The sequence below is a fragment of the Miniopterus natalensis genome, chromosome 5, assembly GCF_054644295.1.
Source record: "Miniopterus natalensis isolate mMinNat1 chromosome 5, mMinNat1.hap1, whole genome shotgun sequence".
NCBI lineage: Eukaryota > Metazoa > Chordata > Mammalia > Chiroptera > Miniopteridae > Miniopterus > Miniopterus natalensis.
In genome coordinates this window covers 61,438,807-61,454,366 of record NC_142085.1, presented here as the reverse complement: position 1 = coordinate 61,454,366, position 15,560 = coordinate 61,438,807, and the positions used below count along the sequence as shown (strand labels likewise).

Here is a 15,560-nt window from a genome sequence, read left to right as displayed (position 1 = left end):
AAGGCAATCACTGAAGACAGAAAATATTCATCTTTTGCACTAAGAAATTAATGTGGTATCCTGCCATTGGAGCACTTAATTATATGGCTGGAGGGGAAAAAAGTGCCAGGATATAATTCCTGTATTCAAGAATGTTAATTCTATATTCAAGAATATTAATATGAAATTACTAGGTTCATTAACTGGTTGAGTTGTCTGTATATAGATATCATTTAACTGACTGTTCTAACAGTTTGATTATTTGACCTGTTTGGTGGGAGGAGATGACATTTATAGACTGTGTCTACATCCATCATTATTTAGTTGTTTGCATGTTTTACTTAAATGTATTTAAAGTTACATAGTGGTCATATACTGTAGGAGGCATGCCCTCAATTCCTCCTCAGAGTCCAGGTCTCACACACTGTTAGTGGGATAGCCAGCACTGTGGTTTATACATGGATGATTGATGAAAGCTTCATGGTGACGCTTGATCAGAATTTTATGGACCATTAGAAGCTGAATAATTTTCTACAGTATGTATAGAATATAGTGAGTGAAACTCTGCCAAGTTAATGTGCAATTTTTGTGTAAGTATGTACATCTTAGATAGTACAGGAATGGCCCCACAGTAGTACCTAAGCTCATGCTAACAGATATCTTACAAAGATATAGCTTATGCAAAACTTACATACAAAGATATAGCTTACAAAATACTCAGTTTAACTAATATTGTTAAATCCAATGAGGAAAAAGGTTTATGAAGAAGCTTGGGATGGTAGATGGTAAACTAGACTATGAACTCTAAGAGAGCAGTGGCCTTGCCTTTTTGGTTACAGAATGGAGCCTCGTTGGTGATTGAAAATATTTATTAAATGGATGAGTAAATGAATGAATGAGCAGATAAATGAATTTCAAAAAGATGAAATTTGTAATTATGCAAAAGTATATATCTACAGTAAGTGCTATAGGCCAGAGAGTTTGGGTGGAAACTTCAACTTGGCCTTATAATTGGGAGAATTTAGTTAGGCAAAGAGGCAGAGAGACATCATTCCAGACCTATGCGAGGGAGGGATTGTTTGTGGGGGGACAGATGGACAGCAGGTGCCTGAGTTAGCAGGATATGGGGGGAAAATCAGCTTGAAGAAGGAATTATACAGATTCTGCCACAACTGCTTATCATTTTAAAGTGATTAGAATAAAATTTACAATATTTTGTTTTTTAAAATAGTCTCTTTTAAAAAGTATGTAGACTATTATTTTCATTCAAAAAATTATTTTTTTTCTTACAAGTATTCTTATTTTTCTGTGACATAGGTACAAGTCCCAGCTCCTTTTGATTTGTCATATAAAACTGTGGACCAGTGGGAGATAGACCGCAACTCTGTCCAGCTCCTGAAGCGATTAGGATCCGGCCAGTTTGGCGAAGTGTGGGAAGGCCTATGGAACAATATCACGCCAGTCGCAGTAAAAACGTTAAAACCAGGTACGAAAAATGAGAATGTCAAAGGTTCAATGGCGTATGTTGATTTTTATAAGTTCAGCTTGCCCCTGTACATGTCCAAGAGGTCACAGGACACCACTGCAGGCACCAAGCAAGTGTTGTGATCACTCTCTCTGGCCCCAGTGACTGTAACCCGTGGCCAAGACTTTGGACTGTAAGAGCAAGAGCATGCTCTCTGGATCAGCTAAGTCTTAATATATCCTCAGTATAAGATTCAGTAAGGCATCTTTTTTCTAGGGTTGGGATCCAACCTGCCAGTGTCCCTCTTTCCCTTTTGTCCTAGATTTAGTTAAAAAATACTCACTTACTGAAAATACTTAAAAAAATCAGCGGAACCTTGGAGTTATTTCAGGGAATGACTATTTTATTACATACCAATTGTGTATGGTCAAAAGGCAAAATGGTCCATCTAAAAGACCTCATATTTGAAAATGTAGGAACAATTTTTTCTTCCATCTTCCTTTTCCCTGTAGTGAAAATTAAAAGTATACTAAAATCAGTATTTATTCAGCCAGACATTATTTCCTCCACTTTAAAGATGAAAGAGGAGAATTTAGAGCAATTAAGTAACTTCCCTAAGATTGACTAGTCTTATAATCTTGAGTAAAATTTTAAACTACTGCATGCCTCAGTTTTATCATTTGCAAAATAGAGTTAATAGAATTAAGGCCAACCTAGAAGGGTTGCTATGAAGATTGAATTAGATCATTAGTGGAAATGCTTTACATAATGGCTGGTTCATAGTACATGACCAATCAAAACTATACAAAATTATTACAAAATGAGTAAAAGGCAGAACTAGAATTTGAACTCACATCTACTACTATTGCACCACACCCCAGGGAAGTGACATACTATGAAAGTGAACTGTTACTGCAGTAGCCCCATACCTATTTCTAATAACATAGGAAAGAAACCAGAAGCTAGAACGCAATTCCCTGGGGGACCTCCATCGCTTCCCCGGTCCAAAATGCTTAGTTTAGAAAGCCACCAGGTGGCAGCACTTGCGCACCTGGGTGCCGCTGGCGAGCAGTCTAGCCTGACACTGGTTCCCAGCCGGGCGCCCGGGTGGGTTCACAGGGTGCTGTGCGGTATCGGAAAGTTTCCAAGGGGACACCTCAGACCCTGCACAAACCCCGCACCGGAAGACAGCGTGCGGCGTCAGCAGTAGATCACGTCAGACTCCTTTTGCTGACATCGTATCTCTGTGAACCAGGTTTCTGGTGACTGCTGTGACCAAATGCGAGATCCACACAAAAATCAGTGTGGACCTGGAAATGCAGGTGGCAGTGTCCTATCTGCTTGAAGACCTGAGGAATTGTGCAGCGCCTAGAAGATGCACACATCCCTTTAGTGATTAATTGTAGTTACGAATAAAATTTGAAAAATTATTTTTATTAGGATACAAATACTTCTTAAGTTGTTTGAATTTAACCAAGTAATCAATAGGACTGTTGGGCATCCATTTTGGCTTAGGAGCATCAGGGAAAAAGTTCCTGTGACAGTGAGTGTGCCAGTAACTGTAAATTTTGGGCCCTCTGGTATAATAGGTAAGAGCATAAAGTTTGCTGTAGGGTAAATCTTGATCCTAACTTGGCTCTGCCCTCTATGACTTTGGACAATTTATTAAACTTTTTGAATCTCCTCACCTGGAAGTGCAAATTATATTAGTTCCTACTTCACAAGATTTTATAAGGACAAATTGAGTAAATGTACATCAAATACGTGTAGAGAGTTCTTGATAAATGTGAGCTTCAGTCGGCTGCTGACAGATGTCCACTGAAGTACAAATTCGCTAGTGCAGGAGTCCAGCCTCAGCATTTACACCTGCCACAGGAAGCAACGGAGAAGGCCTTTTCAGTGGCCAGATGCCACTGAGTACTCCAGGTGAGGACAATCTGTTCCAGCACCTGAGATTTTCACAGTCCCTGTGTATTTCTGATTTTGAAACCTAATTTTGTTGACAATTGAGACTAAACTTTTAATGTCCAATCTAATGCTTTTCCAAAAAGAAACAGCTAGCTATCCATCCTAACATTGCTCTCCAAGGAAGACCTTCTGGAGGTCAAAAAAGAACAAAAAAATCAGATTTCTTATACCAAAAAATGTGCCATAATAGTTTTCTCTCCAACAGGAATAATTATTATTGATTTACAGTGTAATAGCAGCAAACAGCTTTGGTGATTGGTTAAATGTCTTCACTTCACTGGGGCCATTAATCAATCTCAGCAGCTATTTACTGCTTAGCAGACTACCATGCAATAAAGATGAGCCTGAAATCAACTCCCATGGTAGCTTTGACAGGCAGAAATTAATATTTAATGTTGCATCACAAGTGGAGTTGAGATGGGGTCTCCTTTGCTGTGCAGCTGGTCAGCTATAAGCGGTGCAGCCAGCCTTCACCTGCAGGGGCTCCTGACATGCTGCGGCTTCAGCTATTGTGGACAGTCTGACCTGGCAACGAGCTGAGTGTCCTGCCTTCCATGAATCGGATGCCCACCCACAGCATCAACATAGAAATGTGTCCTATATGCAGGTTGTCTGAATGGTGATGGTAATTTCTGCTATCACTGGAAGCTTCATGAATCAGATTATTTTTTCCGGGTGGGAAGGAGCCCACTGTATCCATATCTGATCATAGTCCAATCTAGCTGTAACAACCAAGAACGAAGCCCTTTGTTAGGGTTTGAGTCCCTCCTCTATGTTCACCTTCACTTTGCCACTGTGTCTGAAGCTGTTAATACTACTTGATTACACAGGGCAAACCAGTGGTAGGGGTGAAATTGAGGAAGCTCAGGGAAATGTGATGGGGAAGAGAAGAGGCCGTTTTCCCTTCTCTTCCTTCCTTAAGTCCTATCCCTCCCCCCAGCCTGGGAAGAAATACATACAGCCGATTTGGTTGGTTTACCCAGATGATTCGTATGATAATACAAATAACGGTCAAGAGTCATTGCATAGGCATGTGTCAGGCATTGTGACTATCCTAATAGTCATTTCAATGAGATTATTAGTTACGTTTTACAGAGGGAGAAACTCAAGCTCAGAGATGTTTGGTAACTTGCTAAAGATCACACAGTGAGCCAGGGTTTGTTCAGAATCGGGAGTTTGATGGAGCCTGGGTTCTAAATTTCTAGACTCTCAAAGGACATATCAAGGGCACCTGCCTAAATGCTTTTCGGGAAATGATCTGCAGGTCACCTGTCACTCTTCTTACCTTCACATTAGTAAACAAGTCAGAGTGTTACCTTAGGGTGTCAAAGCTTATCCCCATGGCTCCGTTCAAATACCAGCTGTGAAGCCTTCAACAGGAGAGGATGATGGAGGGAACAGTCTCTCTGAGCATCAGTGGAAATACTTGTACTATTAACCATGGTGAATACTGAAGTGTGAAATTATAGTGTTTCTTCAATTACAGCAATACCTCTGAAATATCGTATCCCACAGGAAGTTAAAGATTTAAAAGTTACCGATGAAATATAAACTCCAGGTGTCTTTCCTCCTCTCAGATTTTATTTGATGTTAACTACTTCGCACTTTGCATGGTGAGTCAGAGTTGAGTCATTTAAATGCAATTTAATTATAGATGAGTCTTCAGAATGGGCCCCAATATTGTCTGCCTTATCATTTGATCAAGCTATTAAGACTCTGACCGTGGGAATATTAATACAGGAGAAAATGTTGAATATCGGTTTCAAGTTAGACATAAATGACTGGTGGAAAAAAACCACTAAGTTTTGGGGATGGCCTTTGAATATCTTCTACTTGGTCTATACCATATGTCCCTACAGGATTAAAGACATCAATTTGGCCAAATGTCATTGCTTTAGGATTGTTATCTAGCTGTTCCCACAGTGGGTAGCAAGGATAGGGAAACTATGTCTTCCCTGGATCCTGGACCAAAAACATTCAGTGTCGTCCAGCATTCATGTTAATAGAATGTCCTCTCTTTGTGTTCTTAAGATGCCTGCCTTGTTTTATCAATTAGACTGTCAGTCTCTCCTTTTTTCTTTATTTTTCATATGGACCTGAATCAACCTTTCTTCATCTATAGGCCATAACACATAAACTATACACCCTCATGCGCCAACACATCAATTATTAGGTTGCCCTGGCTGAACTGATTCTCTTCTTTGATAAATCTGAAGATTTGTTACACCAATGCTCTTACTTTACAGAGAGGCAGGAAGCAATCTTGGTGATTCCTGCCAAGCTGCTGTGAGGACAGGGATGCTTCAGTAACATAAAGTGATTTCCCCTCTTCTTGTTTCAGGTTCAATGGATCCAAATGACTTCCTGAGGGAGGCACAGATAATGAAGAGCCTAAGACATCCAAAGCTTATCCAGCTTTATGCTGTTTGCACTTTAGAAGATCCAATTTATATTATTACAGAGTTGATGAGACATGGAAGTCTGCTAGAATATCTCCAAAGTAAGCTAAAGACTTAATAAAAGGGGAAAAAAAGTGTAATTTAGTTTTAGCAACTCCTATAAATGTCAATATAGCAAGCTTTCTATAACCCAAAGGATATTTACTATGTGTACATCCGTGAGAATGAATGTCTTCACATTGAATTGCTTAACTATTCTTTAATAGGATATATACTGTGTACTCAAAGGAAGGAAAAATATTTATGTAGTGGGAGAACAAATTGTTCACCATAGACACATTGAAGTACTTAAATGTAATGTGGAAAATTGAAGAATAGATGTTTTGCATGATGCTTTGTTTCCTGCAATAACTAATTGAACATGATCAGTCATGGACCAAGATTTTCTATGGCCCAGAATTAGGGGACATAAAATACTTGGGGAAAAAGAGAGGGAGAAGCACCCTCCTTTTTTTTCTTTGCCAATGTTTGACTACATTGTACTTGTTGGTGTTTAAAATATTTCCACTGTTAGGCAACATTAGAATCTTTGTACTAAAAAGCAGAAATATACTATTGCTTTATTTCTACATCTGCTTCCTGTAGTCAGGGAAGACTTAAGGACATTGTAAAATTTGGATGTTTATTATTGAACAGTTTCATAAGCAACAATATAAGAAGCCTTAAAATGAGATGTTCAAAGTAGCTGAGATCAAGTACTGAGAGAATACAGTTGACTTTTGAACAATGTGGGGTTACAGGTGTTGACCCCCCTTGCAGTTGAAAATCTGTGTATAATTTTTGGCCCCCCCAAAGTTAACTATTACAGTTGTCCCTTGGTATCCATAGGAGTTTGGTTCCAGGACCCCCCACAGATATCAAAATTCACAGATGCTTAAGTCTCCCATATAAAATGGTATAGATCAATGCATCCAGTCAGCGCTCTGCATCTGTGGACTCCCAACTGCGGATCAAAAACAGTACTGGTATTTATTGAAAAAAAATCCTGTGGACCTGTGCAGCTCAACCCGCATTGTTCAAGGGTTGACTGTAATTCATGCTGAAAAAGAAAAAGATTTTTCTATACTTTTTGAAATGTCAGAGTGGGGTTGTGCTAATGTATAAAGAGGTAAAGGGAGATGAGAACAATGTAATGAAGATATCAGGACGATACAAGTATTCTCTTATTTCAGGGTGACTTGTGAAGCTGGTAATAGCAAATTGCAAAACTAGATTAGAAGATCCAAGAACATAAAGCCTGTTAAATTCTGTTAAAAGCAGAAATATACCTAGCTCCCTTGCATAAATATATAAAATTTAACAGCATCAGAATATGTTGCCCACTATAAAAAGACTAACCTCAACCAATGACTCTTTATCTTTATTCCCAGGAACAAAAGTACAAGAGCCATCTTGGGTCATTGCTAACAACAATGCTTTGTCAGGGTCACTTACAACATTCACCATGGTAAATCTAATAGTCGATTTTGAATCCTCAGACTGATCAGCAGTGTTTTATTCGATGGACACTGTCTCCTTCTGGAAACACTTCATTCTCATTTGGCTTCCAGGACACTTCACTCAGTGGCTGTTTCTCCTGTTTCTTGTTTGTTCTTCTCAATTTGTGGGATTTCACTCACATCTTACACCTCTTTATATTTTGGAATTTTCCAGGACTCTTGCAATATCAGTAATTCCCTTGCTAATCTCAACAGGTTGTGTTGTTTAGTAACATTTAAGTATGAACAATTCCCCAATATATATCCCTCCATTATTTCAGTATCATATATCCAACTGCCTTTTAACGTCTTTACTTAAATGTGTCAGTCTGGATAATGTAGGCATGATGCGGCAAGGAGCAGCCTTCAAGTCCCAGAGACTTAACAAGTGTTTATTTTGCTCATGATACACATGCAAAATAGATTGATTGGTGCCTCAGGTCTTTTTATCACCTTGGCAGGGGCAGGGGATGTGACTAACTTTATTCTGGCTCTTAAAGCTTCTGACCCTAAGTGACAGAGGAGACTTTGTGTTATCTTCATTTGGTCTAACCAAGCCTAATGGAATAAGGGAGTATGATTATCTAAAGTGCTTAAAAGGAGACAAAAATAAATGTATGTGAACAGCCCGACTACATATGTCTATTAGACATTTTAAAGCAACATGTCCCAAACTGATCCTCTTGCATTATTTCCAGTCATCTGCTACTCTTGTGTTTTTTTCATTCTTTGATAATGTCAACAATTGGGCTTAATATGCAGGAGTCATTTAATTCTCACATCCCATGTCTAATCAAACAGAAAATCCTACTGTCTTGCTTTCCAGACACATCCAGAATATTACCACTTCTCAACACTCTCAGTCTGGTCCAAGCCATCATCAGCTTTCTCCTGGATTCTGCAGTAGCTTCCTAGTTGGTCTCACTCTTTCGATTCTTGTTCCCTTCATTCTCTTCTCAATACAGTAGCTGGAGAAATCCTGTTAAAATGTAAATCAGATCATGTTCCCCCTCAGTTTAAAACCTTCAATGACTCCTGCTGGTTCTTCTTTCTGTATAACCCAGAGTACTTTGTGACCTAGCTCTTCAGTACCTCTCTGACCACATTTCCCACAATGGGCCCCTTGTCGCTCTGTGTCAGCTGCACTGCCCATCTTTGCTAATCTCCATATCTTCCAGATGTGCTTTCCTTCAGATACTTGCTGTGTTTTAGCTCTGAAGTTGTTTCCTGTTACTGAGCCACATAGTGCACTTCCTTCCTTCCTGAAATACCCTCAGACATTCTCACGATGGTGAGTCCTTCACTGACCACCCTCTAAATTCTAAAATTTAATCTCCCTCTATTGACTCTTCATGTTCCTCTTTCCTGCTTTTTGTTTTTTCTTTTAGCTGTTAATAATCTTATACTACATGTCATTTGTGTAACTCATTTTTACTATCTTCTGAAGTACAACTCCATGAGGGCAGAAACTTCTTTGTTTCAGTGCTAGAACAGTGCTTGGCACATAGGTGGTGTGCACTAATAATGTAGTGACTGACTGACTGACTAAATTAATGGATAGATTATGTTGGGGCTATTCTGAACCTAACAAGGTTGACTCGGGTCAAGTGTGCTTTCAAACTCTTGGTATCAGCTTAAAAGGAGTCATTTATTGCCCTGCACACTCCTTTGGCATTGAGGGTTTCTGTGGCTTGTTGATGTGGTTTACTCGCAGCTAAGCATAAACCCTATCATATTTTGGGTTGGGATATGAGGGTCAAGTTTACTAAGGATGCCATTTGCCAGGATACTTAGCAGCAAGTAGGAGTAGTGAAGATATGCTCCTTATAGACAACCCCTTCCCAATCAAGAGGGCTTAAATTCAACAAAGTGATCTTACAATGAATTTGCCACTTTTAAAGAGCTTATAATGATAAAGAGTAAGCTGAAAGACTCTTGATTAATGGAACGTAATTGAAAGTATTTTCTTGTTGCAGTTTTAAATTGTCACAGGTCTGTGAACCTTTATATCAGTTTTGACATCCAGCCCTTTTATTTGAAGTGTGCACTGAGTTAGGCAGCTCCTAGGCCACTGTATTTTTTCAAGGTAGGAAATTTGTTATTACTCAGTTTCCTTCTGTATTGTGCCTGTCAGTGAAAACCTTTTTATGTCCACTGTAATAGGATTAGATGTCATATTTGATAGTTGAAATAACATACATATTTTTCTATAGAACCATCTTTATAATCCCTAAGCTTGGCTGAATATTTTTTTGCAATAGATTTCTCCAAAATGGGAGAGGCTTGTCAAAAGACTTCAGCATTGAGAGTAATTGATGCAGTTATTTCTTACTGAAATTTTAAAGAGAATAAATATCTGCTTTTTTTCCCAGTTTAGTTGGGCTTGTTTTCTTTCCAATAAATACTTACAGATCTAACATATGTTAGAATATTCTCTCCTTTTAAAAATTTAAATCAAATCCTAGCATGTGGCTCATCATTGTCATTGACAGTTCACGTAAGTGGACTGAAGGAGACAGGACTGTTTTCACCGAGATACCCTTTAACTAAATACAAGTATATAACTTGTTGCTCTTTGTGTGAATAGAAGTTTCTCCATAGCCCCTGATTTTAGGGTGCTCAGGAGTGATGTCACCATGTCCTCAGCTCCCATCAGTCCTCAACCCCTTATACCAGTGAAACAGCTTTTCCTGCCACCAGGGTCACCAATGATTCCCTAGTTATTGTATTTAGCAAATGATGGCTGGTCTTTATCTTGCTGGACTTATTTGTTGAATTTGATAATGGTGGCGACTTTCTTTTTCTCACCCTAAATGTTGGTGTTTCTCATGATTCTGTTGCTTCCTAACAATCTCATCCACGTTCAGCGTTTCACTCGCACTGATAAACTGTGACTGCTAAATCACAGCTCTAGCTGCATGCTCTCCCCAGAACTCCTGACTGATATGCTTATTTTCTTTTAGGCATTTACATTTGGGTAACCCACGTGCATCTCTAGCTTAACAAATGCTAACCAGTTTCATTTTGAGTAGGCAGCACTAACAAGGACAGGTAGGGTTCACTGAGTTCTTTCTAGGTGACCAGGCACTATTTTTAAGTGCTTTACATGTATTAACTCATTTTAATTCTCATTTTAACAACAGTTATCGCTATGTAGATGAGGAAATGAGGCATTGGTGTGTTAAGCAGCTTACCCAGGGTCATGAAAAAAATGTGAGGCAGAGCCTCAATCCAAATTCTGACACTCTAGCTTCACACCCTGCACTATAGTTGCCTCTCAAGTCAGGAGTTATGGCTAAGACCCTGGACCATGTGTCCAACACATTTTTTGCAATACTTGGCTTATTCAGTCAGGGATAATGATGGTGTAGATTTACATGAGACTGTAAATTATTCAGAAAGCTGAACACATCTACTAAGAATGTGGCAGCTGAACACTATCCAGGGATGGCTGGCCCCGTTTCACAAAGTCATCACAAAATAGCACTAACCTCTCTACTGATGATCAAACTGACCTTACTACATGAATTCCCTAAACTTAGTTGTACAGATCTTGAGCAGTAGGAGAAACTATGCCTATTAAAGGGATGTTCAAAACAGGCTAAAAAAGGGAAATGAAAAAAATGTACCAAGATGAATGGATTACATGTGTAATACACACATTTTATAACTACTGACAGACCCTTCGTTTCTGTTAGCTAGTTTTTGAGAACAGTTTAATGGATGAATGAGAGCTTCTCATCAGCTTAGCCATGCAAATTAGCATTGCTTTATAGGTTCAAAGACTAAAAGAAACTCTGCAGTGTTTGAAAGAAATCCTGAGGTGACTAAGTAACAGTTTCCATGAAGAGATGAAACAGTGATGTGAGGTATGGAAAATGACAATACCTGGGCTCTTTCAGATATTTATAGCTGTTTGGATCATGTGATACTATTACTTCTTTCTCTGTGTAACGCTCATCCAGGGGAGAGCAGACTGCAGACTGCAGCCTGAGATTATATTTGGGCTTTGAAAATTATTGTCTTATTAACCCTTTACAGGATATAAAAACTTTTGTGTGGTTATATATTTTTTGCTCAACAGATCAGTGCTATGGCACTTAACCCTACTAATAGCTCATTTCATCAAGATTCTCAGAATTCACTTCAATAGTTTAAATGTTTCACAAAGTAAATCTTTTGTTTTCTCTTATTGCCTAGATGATGCTGGATCAAAAATCCATCTGACTCAGCAGGTAGACATGGCGGCCCAGGTTGCCTCTGGAATGGCCTATCTGGAGTCTCAGAACTACATCCATAGAGATCTGGCTGCCAGAAATGTCCTTGTTGGTGAACATAATATCTACAAAGTGGCAGATTTTGGACTTGCAAGAGTTTTTAAGGTGGATTTGATTTTGCTTAATTTGTTTTTTGTAATGGGTCAAAATCCTAACAGACCAGTAGACTAACAGATTTACTGTTACTCTTTAAAACAATGCTTCTCCAAGTTCTGTGGCCCACAGAACACTGTAGTAGAAGGGTCTACCTCCTATTTCTAATTCTCCACCAAGGGGAAGGAAATAGAGAGAAAATGAGCAACCACATGGGAGAGTATATAGTTAGGTTTGTAGTTGAATTAATGATCTGTTGGTCAGTACCAGCAACCTCTATTTGTCTGCCTCTATTTCCCTTGTTAAGAGCAGTACACTTTGTACAGTTACCTAACCCACCTTTGCTCACTTTCTGCCAGAGTTCATGCTGCCAGAGTTTTTCAGCAATCATGAGCTTTTTAATTCTTGCCATCCCACTCCCCGTTTTTTTATATTAGGCCAAAAGACATTGATATAGGAGATATAATATAGATGTTTTTCTGTGAATTTAATTTTTAATTTCTACACTGTGCCCTAAAATTATGGGTATGGGGCATGAAACATAATAAATAAATGATTCTCTTTTGGTCTTCATGAACATCATTTCTTTTTGTAAATTAATTAGAACCCCAGTAAGTTGATATATTAATTTAAATTACTTGGATCCTACTTTTCCATGTTAGAAAGTGATTACATGGTAATTATCAAAGTCAATTGCTTTTCAATACCAGCAGTAAATCAGAAAACAGACAGGCTTTGCTTTCATTTTTATTTATTTTTATTTACCAAATAAAAGCTAGTATCATCACACACAAATTCTCTCATATGCAGTAGAATGCTCCTTTCAGTGCTATTTTTAGCATACAGTAGCCTCTCAAGTAATATTTTATTAATAACTTCTCATGGATTTTTTAGTATTGTATCCCAGCTTTGGAATTTGCTACAGTAGTTATCAATTGAACTATGTTCCTTTTGAATCTTTTTCTTCTAAATTTTAATATGAAGCAGGTTATAGATGAATGAGAGTGGAGAGTATATATACATATATATATATATATGTATGTATACACGTACATATACGCACATACACACACATATACGCATCACTTTAACTTGGCTTGATTTCCTAATGCATTAACAGGTAGATAATGAAGACATTTATGAACTTAAACACGAAGCAAAGCTGCCAGTAAAGTGGACTGCACCTGAAGCCATTCGTACTAAGAAATTCAGCATTAAATCCGATGTGTGGTCATTTGGAGTCCTTCTTTATGAAATCATTACTTATGGCAAAATGCCTTATAGCGGTGAGTAATTAATTCTGAAGTGGGCCCTTCTGCCGCAGTTCACTTGATTAGGTGTGACTTTAACTGCTTCATCCCGACTCAGAGGGCAGAGTTATGAGGATGACCACAGCCCGCGCCTTTGGGAGCATCAGAGATAAAATAGGATGACGATGATGATGATTTACATTGGGATGGCAAGAATTAAAAAGCTCGTTACATTAACGATGATGATGATTTACATTATTGCCTCCTTCCCCTTTGCTCTTCGATTGCAGCCTTGTAGACATTGCTTGCTGCGGGAATTAGTTTAATCTCTGCAGCCTGGGGAGGGGATGGTAGACCTCATAGCTTTGCCAAGGAAATCAGTTTGCTTTGTAATCTAGAGTATATGTGTCGATGAATTTAATAATCTTTAGCTTGCTTTTGTGTATTTTTTAGGCATGACAGGTGCTCAAGTAATCCAGAAGCTGAGTCAAAACTACAGACTCCCGCAGCCACCGAACTGCCCGCCGCAGTTCTACAGCATCATGCTCCAGTGCTGGAGCGCAGAGCCGAGGGAACGGCCGACGTTCGAGGCCCTGTGCTGTGAACTCGAGGACTATTTTGAAACAGACTCTTCGTATTCAGATGCCAACAACTGGGTCAGATGAACAGCGAAGGAGAGAATGGAATCATGAAGCAGAAATGAAGTTCAATAATCGGCCCAGAGACACAGCCTTATTAACCAGCTGCGAAATGAGTTTATCTTGACAAATTTAAGTGATAGGGTCAATCTGGCCACGTATTATGAAAAAATTATGTGCACATTTTATTGACTGGGTAACACTTCAGGACAGTCTAAGGTGGCCTATCATTTTCTCACTGCCTGGCAAAATCAAACACACTGAACAAAGTGATTTTTCTTTTTAAAAGATACTTACATTTCTATTTATTATTTGAAGTGCTGATCAAGAGGATCAACAAATGATAGGCAATTTTTGCTCAGTGGCTGTTGTAGCATTTTCCTGTTTACTGGTTAAAGTGGTTACTCATTACTCCTCGGATCGCTGAATCCCATCAGGCCGTTATTATGAAGGAATGTGATTGCTTTGCTGCACAGCAGGACCTGTGCTTTGAGATTTTTTTTCTTCTCTTTTAAAATATCCTGCAACTACAATGATGCTAAAGCCATGTTAAATGACTTGATTGTACTTGGAGTAATTGCACATATTTTTTCTTGTATGTAAAAAAATGAGGCAGCTGTTGAGAAAAAGAATTAAAATTTCTCTCATTTTGTAGAAGGAAATGATGGAATTTTCTATACCTCAGTCTGTGTCATCTGAGAATCATCTATGTTAGTTTTAATCTCTTAATGTTAAGAATCATATTGCAAAGCTGATGAGTTCTTATCTATGGAAATATGCAAGAAACATCTAGTAGCCTGCAAGACCTGAGAAGTAAGTATCAAAATAGTTTAGGAAAACAAGAGGAGAGCAGTAGGGTTGCTGTGGCCTACGATTTCTGAATAACTGAAAAAAATGTACCTTTGGCATATAGGCCGGAATTTAAAATTGACTACAAAACAGGTCAAGCTCTGTTTCAGATCCTGAGGCTGGGAATAATGCCTGATCTTGGTTATGAAACTGTGGTTTTTGTCTGGTAGGATAAGAGGGTATTTTTACTCGTCTTAAATGTGCATTAACCTTGGTAAACATATTACTATCTCCTTAAACAATGGTTGTATCGAATTTTGTGCCCCATTAGATGGTAAGGGAGAGTTCTCAAAGGTAGTTACAAAATCAAATACAGATTCAAAGATCTTCTGATATAAAGATATATGAACGAAACATGCCACAGAAAACCAGAAGTATAGTCTGTCATCTTTTTTTAAAGGGGAAGAACAATATATCTAAACAGTTACAGAAATCCCAACTCAAAGTGGATTAAACACTAAGTAAACTTGTAAACTTTCTAACTGAAAGACAGGAGTAGGGGAGTGCTCTAGGCAGAATGCAATTAGCAGTTCAATGATGTCAACTAAAACCCAAGTCCTTGCAGACCCTTCCCTCTGCCACCAGCATTGTCCTCATTCTTATGGTCACTGGTGGCTGCCAGTAGCAACTGGGGCTCCCTGTTCTCTTCTCATTTGGTAAGAGAAATGGGAAACTGCCATATCTGCATTTGCATCGTGCATAAAAAGCATTCTTTTTTTGTCCAGACAAACTGAGGTCATATGCCCAGCCCTGGACCAATAATAGGCTTAATGTGAATGTTAAGTGCCAATTGGCTTAGAATAAATTTTGTCACTGAAGTGGGAAGTGTGGTCATCTTTCCTGGAGAAAAGTTGGGAGGTTGGCTTATCTGAATAAAATTAGAGAAGATTAGATGCTGGATAGACATTGATTAAAGACAAAATCCCCTGAGATAAAGTAGCTGTACTATATATAGTAAGTAGATGTGTATACATTCACTCAAATTTTTCTGAAACTAAAATAGATCATGGGGAGCTAAGGATTGTAGAGCCCCTTATTCCTTTATGAACAGGAAATATTTGTAAAATAAGGTAAACACTGATCTAATCACTTGACTATGTATAG

The 15,560-nt window shown here is 38.5% G+C and overlaps 1 protein-coding gene across 2 annotated transcripts in view; it reads left to right on the top strand.

Annotated features, from left to right (window-relative positions):
• Positions 1-14,260, top strand: part of FRK (fyn related Src family tyrosine kinase) — an 80,161-nt gene extending 65,901 nt beyond the window's left edge. The window contains exons 4-9 of one of the 2 annotated variants that reach the window (XM_087817164.1): positions 1,297-1,465; positions 5,754-5,912; positions 11,550-11,731; positions 12,704-12,706; positions 12,840-13,005; positions 13,423-14,260. In XM_087817164.1, the coding sequence (XP_087673290.1) occupies positions 1,297-1,465; positions 5,754-5,912; positions 11,550-11,731; positions 12,704-12,706; positions 12,840-13,005; positions 13,423-13,634 (891 nt within the window). In that variant the 3' untranslated portion in view covers positions 13,635-14,260. The remainder of the gene's footprint in view (positions 1-1,296; positions 1,466-5,753; positions 5,913-11,549; positions 11,732-12,703; positions 12,707-12,839; positions 13,006-13,422) is intronic. The other variant, XM_016198729.2, reaches the window with a different exon arrangement.
• The last annotated feature ends 1,300 nt before the right edge of the window (positions 14,261-15,560 follow it).